The sequence below is a fragment of the Stereum hirsutum genome (genome assembly GCF_000264905.1).
Source record: "Stereum hirsutum FP-91666 SS1 unplaced genomic scaffold STEHIscaffold_5, whole genome shotgun sequence".
Classification (NCBI taxonomy): domain Eukaryota; kingdom Fungi; phylum Basidiomycota; class Agaricomycetes; order Russulales; family Stereaceae; genus Stereum; species Stereum hirsutum.
In genome coordinates, this window is record NW_006763135.1 from 1,623,360 (window position 1) to 1,643,686 (window position 20,327).

At 52.0% G+C, this 20,327-nt stretch overlaps 8 protein-coding genes across 8 annotated transcripts; 2 read left to right on the forward strand and 6 right to left on the reverse strand.

Annotated features, from left to right (window-relative positions):
- The first annotated feature begins 127 nt into the window (after window positions 1–127).
- Window positions 128–2,460, forward strand: STEHIDRAFT_77113 (acyl-CoA dehydrogenase NM domain-like protein). Its single transcript, XM_007302391.1, has 14 exons — window positions 128–224; window positions 290–352; window positions 413–598; window positions 651–738; window positions 801–902; window positions 961–1,039; window positions 1,109–1,361; window positions 1,419–1,438; window positions 1,501–1,622; window positions 1,680–1,759; window positions 1,814–1,864; window positions 1,926–2,054; window positions 2,114–2,125; window positions 2,201–2,460. The coding sequence occupies exons 1-14, from the start codon at window positions 174–176 to the stop codon at window positions 2,318–2,320; spliced, it is 1,356 nt and encodes a 451-aa protein (XP_007302453.1). The 5' UTR covers window positions 128–173; the 3' UTR covers window positions 2,321–2,460.
- Window positions 2,446–4,550, reverse strand: STEHIDRAFT_138639 (sirtuin 5; the record flags this gene model as incomplete). The annotated part of the gene is made up of 6 exons (XM_007302842.1): window positions 2,446–3,169; window positions 3,234–3,546; window positions 3,603–4,107; window positions 4,163–4,212; window positions 4,279–4,355; window positions 4,436–4,550. The coding sequence occupies 5 exons, from the start codon at window positions 4,548–4,550 to the stop codon at window positions 3,379–3,381; spliced, it is 915 nt and encodes a 304-aa protein (XP_007302904.1). The 3' UTR covers window positions 2,446–3,169; window positions 3,234–3,378.
- Window positions 4,551–4,885: 335 nt separating this feature from the next.
- Window positions 4,886–5,145, reverse strand: STEHIDRAFT_54150 (uncharacterized protein; the record flags this gene model as incomplete). The annotated part of the gene is made up of 2 exons (XM_007302249.1): window positions 4,886–5,008; window positions 5,074–5,145. Coding segments are annotated over 2 exons (195 nt in total), but the record flags the coding sequence as incomplete, so codon positions are not given.
- A 510-nt stretch (window positions 5,146–5,655) lies between these two features.
- On the reverse strand, window positions 5,656–13,081 carry STEHIDRAFT_146311 (WD40 repeat-like protein). Its single transcript, XM_007302843.1, has 23 exons — window positions 12,849–13,081; window positions 12,637–12,783; window positions 12,430–12,553; window positions 12,285–12,368; window positions 12,160–12,224; window positions 11,782–12,107; window positions 11,246–11,722; window positions 10,935–11,181; window positions 10,803–10,866; window positions 10,629–10,750; window positions 10,310–10,550; window positions 10,139–10,242; window positions 9,957–10,072; window positions 9,791–9,886; window positions 9,043–9,707; window positions 8,969–8,978; window positions 8,800–8,910; window positions 8,710–8,743; window positions 8,489–8,648; window positions 7,344–8,433; window positions 7,185–7,285; window positions 5,791–7,128; window positions 5,656–5,725 (listed from the first exon to the last, which is right to left on the reverse strand). Exons 1-15 carry the CDS (start codon window positions 12,972–12,974, stop codon window positions 9,572–9,574), a joined length of 2,475 nt encoding a protein of 824 aa, XP_007302905.1. The 5' UTR covers window positions 12,975–13,081; the 3' UTR covers window positions 5,656–5,725; window positions 5,791–7,128; window positions 7,185–7,285; window positions 7,344–8,433; window positions 8,489–8,648; window positions 8,710–8,743; window positions 8,800–8,910; window positions 8,969–8,978; window positions 9,043–9,571.
- A 250-nt stretch (window positions 13,082–13,331) lies between these two features.
- STEHIDRAFT_167580 (uncharacterized protein) lies at window positions 13,332–13,812 on the reverse strand (the record flags this gene model as incomplete). The annotated part of the gene is made up of 2 exons (XM_007302844.1): window positions 13,332–13,570; window positions 13,639–13,812. 2 exons carry the CDS (start codon window positions 13,810–13,812, stop codon window positions 13,445–13,447), a joined length of 300 nt encoding a protein of 99 aa, XP_007302906.1. The 3' UTR covers window positions 13,332–13,444.
- Window positions 13,813–13,962: 150 nt separating this feature from the next.
- On the forward strand, window positions 13,963–15,344 carry STEHIDRAFT_130210 (Aminomethyltransferase folate-binding domain-containing protein; the record flags this gene model as incomplete). Its single annotated transcript, XM_007302845.1, has 5 exons — window positions 13,963–14,148; window positions 14,207–14,585; window positions 14,638–14,781; window positions 14,839–14,938; window positions 14,996–15,344. 5 exons carry the CDS (start codon window positions 13,963–13,965, stop codon window positions 15,342–15,344), a joined length of 1,158 nt encoding a protein of 385 aa, XP_007302907.1.
- A 164-nt stretch (window positions 15,345–15,508) lies between these two features.
- On the reverse strand, window positions 15,509–16,029 carry STEHIDRAFT_55492 (uncharacterized protein; the record flags this gene model as incomplete). The annotated part of the gene is made up of 2 exons (XM_007302337.1): window positions 15,509–15,795; window positions 15,951–16,029. The coding sequence occupies 2 exons, from the start codon at window positions 16,027–16,029 to the stop codon at window positions 15,509–15,511; spliced, it is 366 nt and encodes a 121-aa protein (XP_007302399.1).
- Window positions 16,030–17,333: 1,304 nt separating this feature from the next.
- Window positions 17,334–19,424, reverse strand: STEHIDRAFT_95313 (uncharacterized protein). Its single transcript, XM_007302846.1, has 7 exons — window positions 19,117–19,424; window positions 18,934–19,052; window positions 18,756–18,883; window positions 18,637–18,705; window positions 18,301–18,577; window positions 17,994–18,233; window positions 17,334–17,922 (listed from the first exon to the last, which is right to left on the reverse strand). The coding sequence occupies exons 1-7, from the start codon at window positions 19,357–19,359 to the stop codon at window positions 17,583–17,585; spliced, it is 1,416 nt and encodes a 471-aa protein (XP_007302908.1). The 5' UTR covers window positions 19,360–19,424; the 3' UTR covers window positions 17,334–17,582.
- Between the last annotated feature and the right edge of the window lie 903 nt (window positions 19,425–20,327).

Genomic DNA, 20,327 nt, shown 5'->3' on the forward strand with positions numbered 1-20,327 from the left:
AGAAAGGCTCAGCGCGTGGCGAGAAACGGAAGCAACTGAAGACGCCGGCAACTTGTAGCCGAACCGGGGTATGCCACCGGAACCTGCTAAAGTGCGGGGTAGAGCACATTCAAGTTCGCCTTGTTCACAACCACGACCAGAATCTTTGCTTGAACACTTCGTAACTCACATTTATGGCCACCCACCCCGTCGCTCAGCTCACATCACCCGCTTCATGGGCTCTGGTGCGGCTCGTTCATGATTTTTCCATGAGTGTTGCTAAAGTGTAGAATGCCCTCGCCATGAATAGGTCGAGGACAAGTTCTCACCGTATGGCAAGGAGACACTTACGAAGCTCATCACATTCCTCGAAGTGCACATATTTCTTGACTCGCACGAGACGATGACATATACTGAAGCATTCTGGTTTTAGGAAGACGTCGAGCCTGCTGCCAAAGTCGCACGAGCACAGCTCCCAGCGGACCCCGTACAGCGATGGAAGACTGTTATTCCTGTCATCGAGGACTTGAAGGCGAAGGCTAAAAAGCTGGGGCTGTGGAACCTCTTCCTCAGCAAAACTCATTATCCAGAACATGGCGTACCCCTCACGAATTTGGAGGTAAGGATTATGGATATTATATTCGGAGTTGTTCTCTGACATCGGGTGGTAGTATGGTGTAATGGCTGAGTTACTGGGTCGTAGTGGACATATGGGTTCTGAGGCTGTCAACTGCGCTGCACCTGACACAGGGAATATGGGTGCGTTGCCATTCCTCACAGCGCAGAAGTTTTCAATATTCTCACCGGCCTTGACTTTGCAGAGGTTCTCGCACGTTACGGTAACGCGGAACAGCAGAAGAAATGGCTCCTCCCTCTGTTGAACGGGGAGACTCGCTCTGCATTCGCTATGACCGAACGGTTTGGTACGTTCAATCATGCGCATTCATATGAACCCGGCTTTAGCTCATGCCGGTCCTTCAGTCTCATCGTCGGACGCAACGAACATCCGAACCTCTATGGTTCAAGAGGGCGACGAGATCGTCATCAACGGCCACAAATGGTCTTGTACTTTCTCTCTTGAGGTATTCAGACATGTGCTTCTCTGACCCGGTGTTACCGTGAATTACAGGTGGATTAGCGGTGCAGGTGACCCCAGGACCAGACTTCATTTAGTCATGGGCAAAAGCGATCCGAAGAACAAGAACACGTATAACCAGCAGAGCGTTGTCATTGTCCCTGCAGATGCGCCCGGCGTGAAGATCATTCGTCCGATGAATGTCTTTGGGTACGATGATGCCCCAGAGGGCCATTGTGAGATCGTGTACGAGAATGTTCGAGTACCGGTGGGCAACCTTGTGCTCGGCTGGGGCAGGGGCTTCGAGGTGGGCTTGGAAATCTCACAGGAATTACCATACGACAACTAAACTCGTATACGATAGATCATCCAAGGTCGACTTGGGTACGCTCATTATCGGCGACTAGCTTGAATAGCATTGCTAAAATAACCGCCTTTATGTGCAGCCCTGGCCGTATTCATCACTGCATGCGGTCTATCGGTGCAGCTCAGTTTGCTCTCGACACCATGATTGAGCGGGTCACTGATCCTAGCCGGAAGACATTCGGAAAATTCTTGTACGAGCACGGTGAGTATACATTTTCAGTAAAGATACTCTGTTGCAAGGCTAAGCTATCGTCTGTAGGGACTGTCGTGGCCGATATCGCAAAGTCCAGAGCAGAGATCGAGGGCGCACGTCTCCTCGTACTGAGCGCTGCTCATCAAGTAAGCTGTATTCGTAGTATCTTCATCAACAGTTCGACTCATTTACTCTCCAAGATCGACAAAGCAAGGGCTAAGGGCGCTCTGAAGGAGATTGGCATTGCGAAGGTGACCATTCCGTTTTGTATTTCATGACATACGGGGTGCTGAAGTGAGATGTCATCTGTAGTTTGTGGTGCCATCTATGGCTCTGCAAGTCATCGACAGGGCCATTCAGTCTTTCGGTGCTGAAGGTGTCAGTCAAGACACTGAGCTTGCAAATCTATGGGCAGGCCTTCGCACATTGCGGATTGCAGACGTACGTCACTATCGCAGCTCAATTGGACCTCCACTGATAGCAAACCTGCGAATTCTTAGGGTCCTGATGCGGTATGACAACTTCTTTGAACTTGAATCCCTTGGAGAAAACCCTTTACTGACACCCAACTCACTTCACTGTCACAGGTCCACATCCAGCAAGTTGGACAACGGGAGCTCAAGAGAGCCCCAGAGCTGGCGAAAAAGGCCGCTGAAAAGAAGAAGAGGGAGACAGCATTGCTCCAGAAGTACAACATCAAGTTGTAATTTAGTGTAGGCATGCTGGTGGATTTCTAAGGGGATTTTGCGGACTGCTTTGTGTACTTTTATCATTAACACCCTCAACCCTGCTTGCTATCTTGTATTTAGCTATTCTCTGTGTATATGTCTATGGATTGGTGCTGGAGCATGAGATAAATTGCATGAGAAGAGTTGCACGCTGTGTTGTAAGTGTGGCCCACAACGATGAGTGCCACATCGCCACAAGCGCCGAAGACAGCAGTCGCGCTAATTTCAAGTCGCGCGAAGAAACGACCTCAACGGCGAACACCAACCATGTCCTTCTCCAAAGCCGCGTCCCGTAGCCTCCTCCGTCGAACGTCCACCCTCCGACGCTATGTCTCTTCCGAAGCGTCATCCTCATCCTCAACGCCTTCGTCGTCCTCCCCATCCACATCCGCTTCGACTCCCAATGCACCCGAATTCGCCCTGAGCGACGAACGCCTCCGCGCCCTCATCGCCCTCTACCACCGCTCCGACTCCTTCATCACACACGAAAACCTCTCCGACGCAATCGACGAAGCGTTCATCTGGGGGCCCTCACAGCATACTGCAACGCGCCAGAAGGACATGTCGTTCTTCGACCTTCTCAACCAGGTCAAGAAACAGAAGCTGGCGCCGAAGTTTGGCAGACCGGAGGGCGAGAGGCCGTTGAAGGTGAAGGATGAAAAGAATAGGAGGATAGAACAGGTCTTTCAGGCGCTGTATGGGACGGAGGCGGTGAGGAAGCCGGGGTTGGAAATTTTGCAGGAGAGGTGGGCGGAGGTGCAGGAGCGGTTGAGGCAGGAGCGTGAGATAGCTGAGGGTGAGGGTGAGGGTGAGGGAGGGAAGCATTGAGTGCGTAGTTTTCTCTTTTGTATGATACATCTCAGAAGCTGACGTTTGGGTGGCTGTTGGATAGTTCGAACCAGTCATCCTGCGCTTTCTTTCGGGGCTCTATGCTATTTTGCAATACCACCGCTATTCCAATCTGCTAGATATGATCGCCACGACCAGCAACTCCTACTACTCATACAGCGAATTATGCAGTCTTCGCGAGATACATCTCATAAACAGTCAATCTTGAAAGGAAAAGCTTTCGCAAGCGTCTTCTCGCATGGCCCCAGGAAGAGAAAATCCGCGGCCTCATCACCCTGACTACGTTCGAGATTGAACACGGCCACGCGTCCACCGTGGCTCTGGACTTCTTCAGCGTAGGCTGCAGCTGGATACACCTATGCATGACAGTGAGTCAGGGGGCTGGAGGAGCAGGGCAGCCTGGTATACTTACAGTCGAGGAAGTGCCTATGACGAGACAGAGATCGGCCTCTCCAACGAGCTTATCAATAGTCTCCAGATGCTTAGGTATTTCTTCAAACCATACGACCCCAGGACGCGCCAGGGACCCGCATTTCTTACACCGCGGAAGATCCTCGACCGGAATATCAGGCTCCATCTCTCCCGCCTCAACTAGGTCCTCCGTTCCCTGAAGCGCTTTAGCCACAGGAGACTCGAAGTTGAGCTCAGAGTGCCGACAATGTGCGGAAGTGCAGGTGAGCTCGAACAGTTTACCGTGCATCTCGAGTAGGCGGGGCTGTTCGCCAGGGGCGGGTTTGATGTCCATGCCGGACGCTTCGAAGGTGGCGCTGATGTCGGAAAGTGCCCGCTCACTCAGACCGTCAACGTTTTGCGTTATCAGTGTGAAGGTAGAACTAGGGGCTAGCTGATGCCGTAGGGGTGGGAGCGAGAGAAGTGTGAGTACTGTGTGTGCGTCGTTCGGGTTGGCGGATAATGCCCTGTGATATGAGATTGGTAAGTGAAGTCGGAGGACTTGAATGGAAGGATATGTACTTCTCGCGCCGATAGTGGTAGAATTGCCAGACTCTTGAGGGATTCGCGGCCTACTTGGGCGGACAAGTGAGTCCATGGTCAATATAGGGTATGCAGGAGGAGGGACAGGCACGCACGAAGGCCGTAGGGGTTGCGATGCTTATTGCATCGTATTTGCGCCACATGCCTCCAGCACCTCGGAAAGTAGGAATGCCTAAGAATTCACGAAGCGTTTGTCGATCCAACAGTGTCTATCAGAAGGAAGCTCGTTTCCTCTAAGAATATAATACTTACCAGATGCAGCAGATAGTCCTGCGCCTGCAACTGCGATGATGTGTTTCGAGGATGCGAGGACTTTCGCGAAAGCCTCCATATCTGAGGAAGGATGGTGTGAGGAGTCTTTGGACATAGTGTGAATAGTTTGTGAGGTTGAGTGAAGAGGTGTAGGTTGAAGTTGGGGAGGCAGATATGATTGGCGCCTAATGTTGGATGAGTTATTATAGGCAGGCGGCTCCCATGCTTGGACCTGCACAGGATTGCCCAGCCCACTCCAGAGTACTCGGACCTTCGAGCCTCAACGAGTCAGGAGCTGTTGGGCTTCATCTATGATGATGCAGTAAGGAAGGGAACTGTAATATGATATTAATGCTGGCTACGCATCCAACAGCAGTAACGAAGATTCCCATTCATGTAGTAGGAAAGCACGACACTTGGGATCCGTCTGACACTAGAATCTGTCACCGTCTATTCTGATTTGCCATCGTCCTTGGCAGTGATAGGCATGTTGAATCCAACGCGACGAGCGGTAGCTTCTATACGTTCCTCGCCTGTGAGGTCGATCAGAGGATTATATCGGTCTAGTAGAGTCTGTTCAGTTATTGGAGGGAGGATCAGCATGCATTGTCAACATGTAGATACTGAACACACGACACCTTGTACATTCTCTGTGATTCCAGAAATGTTATAGCGTTAGCCATGTCATATTCGAATGTTTTGGCCTTCGTGGCGCCTTGCTCGAAGATGGCACGGAAGTTGGTGGGGACGGTTTTGCTCCGTGTTTTCGGTGGCGAGATGGACTATGCGAGCAGGAAGATCATGAGATGAGTTGGTTTCGAGGGGATAGGTTAGACGAGTAGTTTACCGCTTTCGCGACCTCTCTGACGACCTTCCGGTAGGCCTGGATATGGGGGACGGTGGACATGGTGGACAAGACGAGTGTGGCAACGCGAGCTACTCCAGGCTGTTCCTTGTTAGCCGAGTGTGGCGTCGAAGTATTGACTGCTTCTGAGGCTCCTTTGCCACAGGCTTTCAGGTCTGCTCGTCTTGACCTTCTTTGACAGGTGGAAATCAATACAGCTGTGATGCTCATTATTTAATGATATAATAAAGGGCACACAGGGCGCGCACAAGGTCGGACGGAGGGCAGGTGGGGGGTCGGAAATATCCATCAAAACGCAGCCGGCACACGGACGGAGTGCTGACGGTGCTTGCAAGTTGACGGTCGATTGTCGAGCCGTCGTTCGTCTGTGCTCGCCTGCACATGGGATCTGTCTAAGATCACGCTCATTTCCCTTGTTCTAACCAGTCAGTTCTTTTGCTCTTGTCTGGATACCGCTATTCCAGAACATCGTTACTGAAGATGTTGCCAGCCGACAGCGAACACTGACCGAGCGTCATCACTATCCGACCGCACGATCGTCTTCAGCCGTGCTTCCTTTGAACGCGCTTGAGCGATCATGGCAAAGAGCGCTGCTTTGAACCCGACGTCGATGCCATTCTTCCCGGGCGGAATGCGCTCTGTAGACGACGACGGCGGCCCCACCATGGCCTTCGCCTCACCCACGGGCAATCACGACCAGGATCGTATCTCGCTCTCCATCTCTCCGACCGACTACCGCTCTCTTCGGTCCTCTCCTATCCCATCCTTCAACTCGGACGCTCCTAATGGCTCTCAGAACGCGGGCATTCGTTTCCAGCAGTCTCCGCCAGGTCCGGACTGGATGCAGGAGTCTCCCACACCTCGTTCGTTCGACAGCGACAAGGCTTTCCTACCACACGAAACACGTCTCGTCCGTGAATCGAGTCTTTCGAGCAGCGTCGACACCTTCTCTAGCGCGGAGGACAGGTTTTCTAACGCCAAGAGTGACGAGGGCTTCATGCCACGTACCGGTACCCCTCTGTTGCGCCAGGGCTCGGCCATGAACATCCGTAACACCTCACGGTCGCCTTATCCAGCTCATGTCATCGTGACTTCCTCCTCGCCGGTGTCGTCGTTGGATTCGGGTAGTCAGCCCGCTTCGAGCATCGAGCATTCGTCGGGTTTCGAGGCGCAGCTCAGGTCTTCCCCCCTAATTAATGAGTTGATGGACCGTCTCGCTCGTAGCGAGATGACTTCCAAGGAGATACAGAGGGAAGTAAGCGATCTACACGTCAAGATGGATTTTCTGGTGGAGCGAATATTGAATCAGGCGACTCAATCTCCTGCGCAACCCCTCTCTCAACCCGAGTTCAAGAACCCGTTCGCGCCATCTACACCTTCTATACCGCTCAATGGCTCCCGTCCATCGATCTCCCTGGCTCCCAATCAACCTTCGGACGATATCACGCAGATATCGCAGCGCCTCACTACGCTTACGAGCTCGGTCGGGCAACTCCTCGCTCTGCAGACTCAGCAACATATGCAAGCCAACAACGCCGGCCTCGGAGGTGGTCCTCTTTCTGCTCTCAGTCCTTCTCAGATCGACATTGCGCCGAATCAAATGCTGCCTCCCGCCTCGAATGCTATCATCGGCCACGGACTACCCAACCGGCCCGATCTTCGTGGACCGTCTAGGACTCCTAATCCTCCGGCACGCACTTGGTCTGCAGGCAGCCTCGATCTTCCCGTGCGGCCGCCTGATGGTGCGGGCTCCTTAGGTCGTCCCGACTCGCTATTGCGTGACAAACGTCGCTCCGTGTCCAATCTTATGCGACGGGATTCTGCCGGTGTACGTCTCTCCTCCCGTTCCGCCTTATTGGTCCACCATTTTAAAACCTTCTCTAGGTTGATGTCTTGTCGGGGTCTTCCCGTGAAGGCCCTGCACTATCAAAGTGGGACCAGCTTGCTCTCGCTCCTGAGCTACTTCACTCACTGACTAAGTTTGGGTTAGTCTTGTGATTTTTGTCATGGTCCATACGGTCGTTGAACCTTGATTCTCAACAGCGTAGGTCCTCCGAACAAGATTCAGCAACGCGCCCTTCCGTTTTTGCTCCGTGGAGCGGATATCATTGCGCAGGCACCACCGACACAGGAACGTATTGCCGCATATGTGATCCCAGCCATTCACGTCGCCCTCGTCAATACAACCGGCCGTCCGGCCCCTCGTGGACCCGTGGTGGTCATGGTGTCAACGACGGTGGACCAAGCTACCCAGGCTCAACGCATGATCCGCGATCTGGGAGGTCCTATCGGTATACGCTCGGCTCTTGGTGTCGGCTCGCCCTCTGCGGGCACTGATCTCACTCAAGAGTTACGCTTGCTCCAGCAAAATATGCCACATATTATCTGCGGCACACCACAGAAGCTCCACGCTCTCTTCACTGCGCCTGGAGGACTGGTCGGATCCCAGGTTCGGTTGCTCGTTCTGGATGAAGTTGATCAGCTTATTGCTCGTAACCTGCATGAATTCATCTTCAACATCGTCAAGCTTCTTCCCGCACCACGTAGTCGCCCACTTGGAAACCTGACTTCTTCGTCTCAGACTTCGCTGTCCTCAATGGACTCAAGTCCGTCGTCGTTGTCAGCTCCTTTCCCATCCAACGGACGCAGGTTTTCGGGCCTGAGCACCTCACCAAATCCATCCGAAGGAATTACCGGTCCATCGGGGACAATCGAAAGGCAGACCGCTCTGTTCTCGAACACTGTTCCTCAGGATGTTCTCAACCTCGCTACCGCTATCCAGCTCAGAGAACCTGTACGCGTTCTCGTTAGGCGCGACGGGAACGTCACACATGCGGACACAACCCAAGGGGCTCGTGGTCTTCGCCAATTTTATCTATACCTTGCTCTCACAGCAGGAGGTCGCTCGGATTCGGTCTCCTCGTCGTCCGGTAGTGGACTCGGGATTATCGGTTCCGGCCGTGGTTCGACGAACGCTGAAACTGTGCAAGCCCGCGAGTGGAAGCTTGACGCGTTGAGTGATTTGTTTGAAGATATCGAGGTAGGACAGGCGATCGTCCACGTAGGCGGTATGGCCGCGTTGGATGCTGTCGTCTATAGATTGGCGAGTCGGGGTTTGGATGCTATCCCGATGGTGCGTTTTTCTCTTCCGTGTGTCGTATGCGTGAGACTGAATTGAGTGGCGACAGCACGGTGATATGAACGCAGCTGCTAAGCTTACAGCCCTGAACAAGTTCCGTGGCACTGCGAGCGGTCTTATGCGTCCGCTTACGAGCAAGGCCCTCGTTGTCTACGACGTCCAGATCAAGAGCCCAGAGATTTCTCATATCCCACTCATCATTAACTATGGTCAGTTCACTTAGGCATGGTTCACCCTCACCTTTCAATCTAATGCATTGAATTCAAATAGATTTACCCAAGGCGGTTGAGGAGTACGCCCATCGGTATGTTCAACTATTGTGATGATACAATGGAACAGTTGCTGATCACCTTGTCCCAGTGTTGCGCCTGCGATCGCTCCTACCCATGCTCGTGCAGGGGTCATCGTGAACTTCGTCACCGCTACCGGTGGCGACGTTGAAATGCTTCGCTCCATAGAATGTTTCTATAAGTACGTCAATCGTCTTGTTGCACATTTGCGCGTTTCAAACTGACCTGATTTCCCATAGGATTAAATGCGTACGTTTTCAGATTAACCATCCTTAATCCCACACAAGCAGCTGACATGGTTTTCCCCTTGCAGCCTGAAGTTCCCATGAGTCTGCGCGATATCGTTTGAATGACTTTTCTTTCTTTGTCTCGATTCTTGTATCCCTAAAGCTGCTCTTGCTATCTCGTTTCTTCTCCGCTGCTGTTATATCACCCTGAGTCTCGTACATTCTGTGCTATACCCTCTTCCTGCTGCAACCCACAACATAACTAAACTCTGTCTCCTTACTCGCACCCAGCCCCCTTCCGGTCTCGCTACGAGATCGGGGGATGATATCGATCTCATCATCTGCCAATCCAATCTTGCTTGCTTGCTTCGCTCATACTGTATAATTTGTCCCTCCGCTTGCTTTCTCGATTGTCCGTCTGTCTTTTGTCTTTTGTCCTTGGATGCTCGTCTTGTTTCGTTTCCGAATTGTGTTTCGTTCGTCCCCTCCCACCCTTTTAACGCTCCCACGTATTAACGCCCACACCACACGCCACACCTCACCGCACCCTCTTCTCATCCTGCACGCGTCCCACCCCCCTCCCCAAATGATGGTGTTAGGTCCTCATTTTAATTCTCAACCTCTACCTAGCCGGATGCTTAGTATTCTCAATGTACCATCTTCACTACAGCTCGCCAAATGTCTCAATTCTTCGTTCTCACCCACGTCCGGCCGCCATGCCATCTGATAGATCTGGTCTATGTGCGCCATCCTGATAAAGCGTTGCCAGAGTTTCGTCAGAGGTGAAGTTAATAAGACGGTGCGAAGGTAAAAGAAGTGGGACAGGCGACGCACCCAGGGTTGACAATCGTCGAGAGCGTCCAGTTGGCTGGAGTGGCGCCCGTGTAGATATGGATGTGGCCCGTCTCGAGACCTACGGCAAGGACGCGTCTGAAAAACATACAAGCACAGTCAGCGAACACATAACAAACAACTAACGTGAGTTCCAAGTCAGACGCACTGGCTGTCGTGGTCCTTCCCAAATGCCACTGCCGTCGCCGCTTCCTTCAACTTGATTGTCGCCGTCGCCGTCCACTTTTCTGCGTCAGTGGTCTCTTTTAATGTCCATATCTTCACCTGTGGTACGTTTGTGAGTTAGTTTTGACATGGGTTTGACAGCCGATCGGAGTATGGGATGCGTACCGTTTTATCACGCGAAGCTGTTGCAAATATATCGCCTTGGGGAGACCACGAACAGTCCCAGATGATACGGGTGTGGGACTTGTCCGCGGCGACAGGGACGTATCCTGTCCAACAATACGAATATCACATAAGCTTTAACGTCTCCATGCTCTTTAAAGGGCAAGTTCGTACCCACGCCTTCCTCCTTGACTCTGAACAATCGCCACGTCCGGTCTCTCGAGACAGTCAGAACGTGTCTATCATCTGGGCTGAACGCGATCCGAGTTACGGTCAGAGCATGGCCTTCGAGAGGTTCGCCAACGCTGTGGAATTTCTCGGTGTCGTAGAGGCGGACGACGGCGTGTTTTGCGGTTGTGGCTCTGCAGGCTGTGGCCATGAGTTTGCGCGAGTTTGAGATGGAGACTGTGATTGACTGTTTAAGTTGGTCAAGGGTGATGAAGGAGGGGTCAGTAGTGTATCGAGAGGAAGGCGCTGAAGGGAGATAACATGCCTCGTAACCGTGTCCGAAGACCTTTTCAATCTCGGGCCATAGAGTCATGGCCGCTAATTCTCCTTCGAATGGGCGTCTGAGGTGTTCATCCTCGCCGTCAAAGGTAAAAGGCTGCGCGTTGGCTACAGAAAATATGAGTATTCCTGAGGATAGTCATTGAGGGAGGAAGCTCACTATCGTTGGTGGCCTTATTTGACAGCCCAAGAGGTGGGACGCTGGCTCCGACTGGCCGATCCGCCTGTGCCAAATCCCTCTTCAGTTTTTTCCGTATCCGCTACGAACAAACTATCTGCAGACAACGCATACCTCATCCACTCCAAGGTCAGCAACATCTAGACCCTTGACGGTCTTCACAAATGCTCTGGGACCTTCAAAAACGCGGGCTACTTTTTCATCCGCGACGCTAACGAGCTTGAGTACATCGATGAAGGCGACCCCGACGAGGTCGTATCCATGTACTTGAGGACGCGCGAGCTCGTGCCATGCTACTGCCTTCGTTCCAGCCGGTAGCAAGGAGGGAATAGCGCCGTGTATACGCGTCGTTTGGTCGATTCTACATGAAATATATAACCGATCAGCTCGTTACTCTCGTTTCGGTGAAACGAGTAAAACCATACCCAGTCGAAGCGAGATACTCTCCGTTTGGAGCCCACGATATGCCCCTAACAGGACCCGCATGTCCTGTAACCGCTCCAACCTCAGTCCACATCTCCGCCGCACCTCCTGCACCAGAAGATTCGTCGGCCCTCCATCTCCTCCACCCGCCCGCCCATCCCCACGCAAGTGCCTCCTTCCCACTCCTGGCCCAGATCCCACCGACGAAACCTCCCAATCGTTGACCGCCAACGTCTCCGAAACGTTGACGGTTGACCCAGATTGTCGTTGTTTCGGTTGGCTGATTTGGGGTGGTGAGGATGGGGGAGGGAGACCAGAGGATGAGGGATGAGTCTGTTGATGTGGACAGGAGAGTCAATGGGGGTGATGATCCGTTCGTAGATGATGAGGATGATAGGTCCGGTCGCCATGATAGAGAAGTTACACCAGCTTCATGGCCTACGAGGAGTGCATCGAAGGTGACTGAGAACTGCTGTGGACTGGGATCGTTGTTTGGTCGGTAATGCTTTCCCAGAGAAATAACGAGAATGGGACTGACCTCCCATCGTCGCCTGTGATGGTCAGTACATGCTTCTTCAACGAGATCTGTCTTCCACCCTCTTCGGCATTCGATTCACCCAACGACGCTTCGAAGGCATCAAGCAACTCATCCGTCAATTGAGGTTTTCCCTGGTTGTCGGGACGATCCGACTTTTGGGCTGAAAATGGTTCGATATTCCACAGACGGATGGTAGAATCTTGAGCACCGGAGGCGAGAATCAGAGGGTCTGACCGTACAGCAGAGTCTTGGGATGTCAATGGTGGTCGGAATGAGAGCGAACGGACCCAGTCTTCGTGGCCAGAAAGCGTCGCCGATAGAACGAACTATAGATTACTGTCAAGGATGTGATGAGCGGCAAATGAATGTGGGGTATACCTGATCCTCTGAACGAGTATAGATCTGGATGCTTGGGCTCGTTGTGCCGATAGCGAGTACTCTGGCTACACAATGAAGAGGTCAAAGGGTGCAGCTGAGTTACTCATGAACGGAGAGAGACGTACCTTTAGTACCAGGAAGGAAATCAAGCTCCACAGAGAGGGGATATTTATTCTTGAGTGAAATCGTTTGCACCTCCTTCAAGTCATCTACCCAATCATTTATTTTGTTATGTTTCAAAACAGCTACTGTGAAACGCAAAGAACGAACCATCAGGACCCAGTTGCCACACCTTGATTGAAGAATCTGAAGCCCCTGTCACCAAACATCCTTCGTGATATCCAAGTGCAGATATCGATTTCGAATGTGCTTGCACGTTCAGAGTAGATTTGAACTGGTTCCACGAACAGATGACAGGCGGGAACAGTGTAAAATTTCAGTACATGATTTGAACATATTTACAGTAAACGAGCATGCCTTGGTCCCCTCTCTTCTCCATATCCTAACATTTCCCGTGTCATCTGCACTGACAAGCCTACCCTGCGGACCATCGATAAATTTCAAGCAGGTTACGAGGCCAGTGTGGCCAACAAGAGTGGAGTAAACGCCCCGGTCGGAAGGATCCTATAGTAGCGTGTGTTATGATGAAAGGACTTTTGCGGTAAAATCACTGTTGATAATAAGCACACCTCAGTATCCCAGAGCGCAACAAACTTTCCAGAGCCATAGACGATGAGAGAGGACGAGTCATTAACTGCCGCATGATGAAATCTGTTCGCCGAGGCGGCGATGTATTCGACGGATGCCTCCGTCATGAGCGATGCGGAAAGAAATGGGTAAAGATGGTGGTATTTCAAGCAAGAATACAGAACAAAGACAGATGGAGTGGACTATGGCTGAGACAAAGTCTTCCTCTGATTCCTATGTACAAGTCGCGAGTGAACGCAGATCTCAAGACGCGTCAGAAAACACGATCAAAATGAGGTGCACGTGCTCTCAATCGGGCATCATCTGACTCGCCACTCAGTTTCTCTTGAGTCTGTTCGATGTGGCCTCACAGAGTTCAAGCAAGTGCTGGACGCACGAACGCACACTAGCTTCGTAGAATAATGTACCTTGCATGAGCCTTGGCACAAGGGTTGACGAGGTATATCTAGACGGGTTGAACGACGCCCTCTCGTATCTACGTACAATCCTCCTTGGACATTCAAAGTCTCTGAACCTGAGATGCAGTGCTTGAGGTGACGGACAGGGTAGTGATGGTATTCTCGTCACCGATAATGTATCATGATATCGGTGCGTCTGCGGTTCCACTAGGGCTCATAGCGACAGGATCTTCTTCAAAATCTTCTCGGGTCTTGTGCAAGGTAGCGCCTCCGTTATTCCCCCTAAACCTCTTCCTCATATCCAGCTAATTCAAACAGATAGTTTCCAAGCATGAGCACATACATCAATGTGTTGGAAACCCATTGGACGCACCATCCCCCGTTTGCACTCGAAGGTAGCCTGCCGTAGCTGGCGGCACTGCTCCGGAAGTTCGTTAATATGATTCTTCAAGCAATCCGATGGGAGTTTATTTTGTTTGAGGACGCAATCTGAGTGAAGAAGGCAGTCCTTGAGGGCTTGGACGAGTGGTTCGCAGTAGTTGGACATCGCGTTAAACGGTGAACAACGGTGGCCCCCTGCAGTTGCAGCGCCACGTCCGAGAGAGACCGGAACGGCGGGCCACGGAACGGCATGCCGGATGATGTCACCCGCCACTTCGCTGAGAAATCCAAGGCTGCTTGTTCGCCACCGTCGACAATGCCAACGACGCCAGCATCTGTTCGTTCGCTTATTCGTCGTACACCAACCTTAGCTCGTATCTCAAACAGAGCTGTTATATCTGTGTCGGGCTCACAGGCGTCTGAGTTTCTTAATGGCCTTCTCACAACGTCCGTGACTAATCCTCCCCATGGCCCTTTCTACTCTGCTTTTCTGCAAGCACAGGTGCGTTCTTCCTCGAAATTGCATGGTATTGTTGTATCTTATCATTCTTAACGGATAGGGACGCGTAATATACGATGTCTTTGTTCATACAACCCGCGATGCGAAGTCGCAACCGGCCTACCTCCTAGAATATTCTCCTCTTCCTCCATCCTCCACTGAGACAGACATCCCAGAGCTCTTGCCAATGTTGAAGCGTCATGTATTACGGTCAAAGGTTCGTATTCGGGACGTCACTCAGGAACATGATCTCTGGGCCGCATGGGGTGACTCCCATACCTGGGATAATCCCGCACGAAGATGGTCGTGGGCACGGAGTGGCGTCGCAGAACCATTATGGGAGACCGAGGAGTGGCCATGGGGCTCAGAAGATATGTTCATCAAAGACAGGAGAGCCCCTGGGATGGGAACACGAAGGCTGGTGAAGAAAGGCGAGAAACGTGAGCCCTTACTGTCATTGAATGAGTTCTGTTCAGGATCTTACTCAAGCAGCGCAGGAGTCTTCTTCGCATGACGAAGTGCCGTTCGAGGATTACACACTGCACCGTATAATTCACGGTGTGCCAGAGGGTCCGACAGATATTCCACCAGGACAGGCATTTCCTATGGACTCGAACATGGACTTTATGGGTGGAGGTATGTCTCGATGCTGCTGGACAATATACTCACGCAGCTGATCAAGACATGTGTTAGTTGACTTCAGGAAAGGCTGCTATCTTGGTCAAGAGCTGACCGTCCGCACTTATCATACTGGCGTCATTCGTAAACGAATACTGCCTGTTATACTTCATCGGTACGCTCATTCGTTCCGGTTCTCCTGCAGCACCAAGCTCACAAAGTCCTTATTTAGGCCATTATCCCCTGGTGATGTTCCCACCGATATTCCTACGTCATCCTCGACACCTTTCCCTTCAGGCCTCGACATTCATGCCTCCCTCACTCAGGCACCGACGGAAGGTCGTGTCGCTCGTCCTCGGGGCACCGGAAAACTTCTCAGTACAGTGGCGGATAAGGGTCTAGGACTTGCGTTGCTGAGATTAGAACATGTGGATGGCGTTATGAATGGAAGGTTAAAGTTCGAGTTACGTGACAAGACGGAGGAGGTGGCCGAGGAAAATAGATGGGGTGTCGTACCGTACTGGCCTGATTGGTGGCCTCAGAAGCCGCCAGAGGAGAGTGGGAGTTTGGATACGGAATGAATGATGGTGGTTCTTCATGCACCGGTCCTACAGGAGCTACATCAGTTAACATCCATATGCATGTCGTGAACTTTATGCTGTTCTTCACTCACACGAACTTCGGCGATTCTGTTAGTCTGCCGAATCAACCTGAACGAGGCTGAACCTATAACTGGTCTTCCCCATCATACCCTCTCAGCGAGTACGGTGGCGAAAATATATTCTCCATCGTGGCTCACAGATGCGTGCATCTTCATCACAGTGTTGTCCACAGGCTCGCCTCGGTCGACCTTCAACGGTCGATATTCCAGCACCGGTTTTAAGTTCGCGACGTCGTCATGTATCCTCAGGAACGTGAACTCTTTCCAAGTCGGTTTCATGACAGGATACACAGCTTTGTACGCTGCCTCCTTGATTGCCCACCTAGCATAGAATAAGAATAGAAAAGAATGACACGGTGCAAGAAAGGAGCCTCAGGAATCGGGAACACAGGTTCGATTGCCGGACAGACTTACCTGACTCCTAAGAATCGTAAGGAAGCATCTCTCTGGTCCTTAGAGTCATCGATCTCCTTCCAGTGGGCGAGTTCTTGCTGGCTAAGGATACGAGCTGCGAGGCGCGACGAACCGGATGTATGTCGGGAGGTCAACGAGACTAGACGTGGGAGGTGTAGGATGTCGACTCCAATGCCAATAATTCTGGTCATATGATGGCCTCAATCCTGCGGCACTGATCTGACTTGGGATCTGAAGCTATATTGCAGAGTCACCGGTACCAGTACTCGGAGGTCTTGTTGTGGTGCTTGTCGTGGTCACCAGTGCAGTCTTGGTATGTGGCGTCGACGAGAAAGTCAAGACTTTTGCCTCGGATGAGGCCAGCTGACCTCAGCGCGTGTGATTTTCAGGAGATCGTCTGGCCGTCGTTTAGGTTCTGTAAGTTGAACTTGAACGGCGACCTTTGTAGGATGTTCGCTTGCCAAAAAGGGCGCCACAAAGAGGGGTGGACGATCACGACCGTTACAGGTCGTTGTGCCACCCTTCCTCGACGCCACTTATTCTTCCAAAGATCTCTCTTCCCTTGGCAAGGCACGGGATGCATCGATGCCGCAACGTCCACCCCCCATACTCACAAGTTCAGAAACAGAAGCATCGACCATATGTTTCGCTTGTACCACCACGTTTCATTTTACCTCTACGTACGACCACCGTCATATCATGCTCCAACTTTCCGAATGTCGCATCTTCACGCTGCTTGTCTGACGGTCATGAGCCTGAGAGATGTTGTTGGATTATTCGGAAGGAAGGCCTTCCAGGGCCTTCCGATGATCTCCGTTTTTCCTTTCTTCCTTTCTGAAGTGACGACCGCCTGCAACTGGAGTCGGTTACCCACCTGCCGTCGTGCGCCACCGCAACATCTTTGCCAGGTATTGCATATTCGTCGTCGGAAGGGCTGTTGAAAGTTGGAGGGTTGTGCTCGGAATGGAAAGATTGTTCACATCGATGGTTAGAATTTCGAAACATTGACTCGGACGTGCGCGAAATAAGCTCAAATGGTCGAACAATAGCGCCCGTAGCTCCCCGTAGCCGCGGAAGAACGGGTCGTCCTATCTGCCCCTGAGCCACCCGTCAGACAATTGCAGGGATCGAGGAACGGACGTTGAACGAGCTCTTGCGAAAGTAGGGCACGATGCTACGCCAAATCTTCGATAGCGTGTGGCGCAGCGTCATGAAACATTCGTCTTCTCACACGAGTGAGCCACTACCGGTACTCCGGAGTAGTACATAGAAGATTCTATTCGTCTACGGCGTTTATAGCCGTGAGTCTTCTATTAAGACAAGGCATATGTTAACCGTGGAAGGCACACGGTGACGCAGTTGATGGTGGAAGACGAATCTCTATGGATGTCATTTTTGGAAGTATACGTCTGTAGTGGCTACAACTATCAGCTTAGTGTGTTCGCATCAACGACGACAAAATTTCTTTTTAGATACTGATACGGTGAAGGAAAAACGATGCGAGTATGGACGTATAGAGATGCGTGCGATGGTTTCTAATCATCGTCTTTGAAGTACGGGTATCGATATGCGGATTAGTGATGAAAAGGGTGGAGAAAGGCGACGGTATGAAAACAAATCGGAGATGCGGACACGGTACAAGATACATGAGCGACGAAACACTCCGGATAAAGAATACATTATATGGATACTGGAGAACACCATCTACGCAGGCGACGACGCTGACGGCAAGATGACGAACAGATCAGTTCCCGCCCCGACCAGAGTGCACACGGCTCGCGAGCCACGACTTTCCGTTCGGGCCATTCTCGCTGGGAGGAGAGCCGGTAGGAGAGCCGTTGCTGGACGAGTTCCTCGGAGAGGTACTGCCTGGCGAGCCAGAGACCTTCGTGGCGCCGAGCTTGGGAGAGCCTGTCGGCGAACCAGAAGGAGTGGCGAATGGAGAGGCATCGGGTGTGACGTGGGGGGACATGTGGCCGATGCTGTCGTAGAAGCGCTGCGAGTGAGAGTTGCGGCGAACCTTTGGACGAAGGTTTTCGGGCATAGAGGGAAGACCCATGAGACGTTGAGCGAGATCGTCGGCTCTGTAGAGAACAAAAAGAATGAGGTGTTTTCGTCAGTAAAAGAGGAGTGTACATAAAGTAAGATGACGTACTTCATGTCACCATATAGGAGGTCGTATACAGCCTCTGCGATCGGCGCCTTGACTTCGATGCGCTCCAGGAGCTCGTGAGCAGCCTTGACAGTTTCGACACCTTCAGCGGTAGATCCGAGGGTCTCGAGGATGTACTTGAGGTCCTCGCCCTGTCCAAGACGTCTTCCGACAGTGAAATTCCGCGAGTTCTCGGAGCCACACGTCATGAAAAGGTCACCCATGCCAGCCAGTGACAAGAACCTGTGCAACAAAAGCATCATGTTAGAACTATGAAAACGAGGCGGGAGAGCGGGAAGAGCCAACTTACGTCATTGGGTCAGCTTGGAATTGCTGGCCGATCATTTGCATCTCAGCGGACGCGCGAGTGACAAGGCCAGCGCGAGTGTTTTGACCAAAACCGAGACCAGTGGAGACGCCAGATGCGATGGCGTAAACATTCTTCAAGGCGCCGGCGAGCTCAACACCGATTGGGTCGGCAGAGGAGAATGTAAGGAAGTGGGGCTGGTGGAAGACCTCGCAGGCAAGCTCGGCATGAGTCGAAGAGAAGGACGCGATAGTAACTTGAGTGGGCATGCGCTGACAAACTAACAAGGAGAAAAGCCGTCAGTGGAGATTAGGATGACGACATAGAAAACACACCAACCTTCCTTGGCAAAACTGGGTCCCGAGAGGAAAGTCGAAGTACGGGCGACCTCCTTGCCCAATTCGCGCTCTACGGAAACGTCAGTAACAACTTATGATATCACCAGAAGAAGGACTGACCAATGATTTCGATGGGAAGGTAGCAAGAGCCAATCTCGATACCCTTGTTAGCGAAGACGAGCAGGGGCAGCCGCGAGTTCTCAGTCTGTTCGGCCTTGAACAAAGCCCCACATTTTTGGAGAATCCCACTGCGAGAAAATTAGTCTTGTTCTGAAGACCAGTATGTGGAAGAACGAACCCCATATGTTGCGTTGGGATGGCGAAGACAAGAACGTCAAATTTCTCGAGGTCTTCGAGAGGTGGGAAGTCAGGACCGACTGCCCGAAGGCGTTTCGAGAAGGCGTGATCCGTGAGATACTGAGCGGATACGAGGGGTCAATTTTAGTTACAGCGCCACGCTCAGAGCGGGAAGCCGCCATACCTTGTTGTTTCGGTTGTGGTTGTTGAAAGTGTCGACGGTCTCTTGACTTCTCGACCAGATACGCACGACGTGACCGACGTCCGCAAGATGGTCCGCAAGGCATGAACCGAAAGATCCTGACCCGAGGACGAGGATGCGTTTGAAGCCCACCGAAGGAATTGAGAGTCTGCGCTTGGGCGGAGTCGGACGGGGTGGTGCACCGTCGACCGGAGTCATTGCCATCTTTGCGAGAGAGGAAGCCATAGTGATAGAGTTAGACGGGATGTGGCGAAGGTGGTAGTACTAGTAGTGGTATTGGTGAAGGTGGTGGTCGAGAGAGAAGTTGCGTGCAAGGCGGTTGAAGTGAGAAGGAGAAAATAAGTGGGTGCTCGAGATATGAATGACGCTGAAGATAAAGGAGCGGACTCTCCACGTAAAAAATGTTGCTGGTGGCGCTGAAGAGTTGGCGGCCGACGGCGGCATGTGCATGTGTAGTTACGGCTTAGCAAATTAATGGACGTCGAGGGGCGTTGCGTTCGTTTGTCACGACGTCATCCAACCCCCGTAAAATATTTTCCTCGCTTTGTCCGCGCTCGGCAATCGTGTACAAAAAGGATCTGAGGTGCGGATGGATCGCGATCGGGTAAACGGATAGAGGCGCCTGCCCGAAGTGGAGACCTCAGCAAGTTGTCCGTAAAATAGATAATCAGTGTAGGTAAGGAAGTGGCGCCTGTGCTCCCCGAGCCATTTCCGCCCTCACGAGGCGCAGAAAGTTTCCTAGCGACCAGCGCGGAGAGCATGCAGCAGTAATTTTTCATTCGAGCCAGCTTGTGCGAGGAAGAAACGAGTTTGGGTACGGCAAGCGTTGTGGCGCAAGGCGGAGGTCACAGGCACCGAGCAGCTACGCGACACAGCCACGCATTTTGTCACCGGTGAGTCGAAAATCTCGGGACAGATTTGGACTGATGGGATCTTTGGCGCGCCCTCGGAGCGCTAAAAATGTTTATCTTGAGCAGCCGGAGAAGACCGCTCTCTTCCGCAAGGGTGTTTCGCCTGAGCCGCTCCAACGTCTCGTAAGCAGCGATGTCGTTCTACGTAGATTTGGGGTTCATTCGTGCCTGCAAAACAACTGTGACCACCATCTTGGCGAGCATCATCTATCTCCTGTTTTTTTTTCTGCCGTATTTATTACTAGAGCAGCGCCCCTTTTGACGTCCATTCATCTCATCTTC

What these genes read in the sequence shown, in the direction of transcription:
- STEHIDRAFT_77113 (XM_007302391.1), top strand. Translation starts at nt 174, where the DNA reads ATGGCCACCCACCCCGTCGCTCAGCTCACATCACCCGCTTCATGGGCT. An exon ending in TACCCCTCACGAATTTGGAG is followed by an intron (nt 599 to 650) that starts GTAAGGATTATG and finishes ATCGGGTGGTAG; the next exon opens with TATGGTGTAATGGCTGAGTT. An exon ending in ATCATCCAAGGTCGACTTGG is followed by an intron (nt 1,439 to 1,500) that starts GTACGCTCATTA and finishes CTTTATGTGCAG; the next exon opens with CCCTGGCCGTATTCATCACT.
- STEHIDRAFT_146311 (XM_007302843.1), bottom strand. Translation starts at nt 12,974, where the DNA reads ATGACGGAGGCATCCGTCGAATACATCGCCGCCTCGGCGAACAGATTT. An exon ending in TTGCGCTCTGGGATACTGAG is followed by an intron (nt 12,784 to 12,848) that starts GTGTGCTTATTA and finishes ACGCTACTATAG; the next exon opens with GATCCTTCCGACCGGGGCGT. An exon ending in TTTCCTTCCTGGTACTAAAG is followed by an intron (nt 12,225 to 12,284) that starts GTACGTCTCTCT and finishes TTCATTGTGTAG; the next exon opens with CCAGAGTACTCGCTATCGGC.
- STEHIDRAFT_95313 (XM_007302846.1), bottom strand. Translation starts at nt 19,359, where the DNA reads ATGGCTTCCTCTCTCGCAAAGATGGCAATGACTCCGGTCGACGGTGCA. An exon ending in ACCCAGTTTTGCCAAGGAAG is followed by an intron (nt 18,578 to 18,636) that starts GTTGGTGTGTTT and finishes TCTCCTTGTTAG; the next exon opens with TTTGTCAGCGCATGCCCACT. An exon ending in CTCCTATATGGTGACATGAA is followed by an intron (nt 17,923 to 17,993) that starts GTACGTCATCTT and finishes TGTTCTCTACAG; the next exon opens with AGCCGACGATCTCGCTCAAC.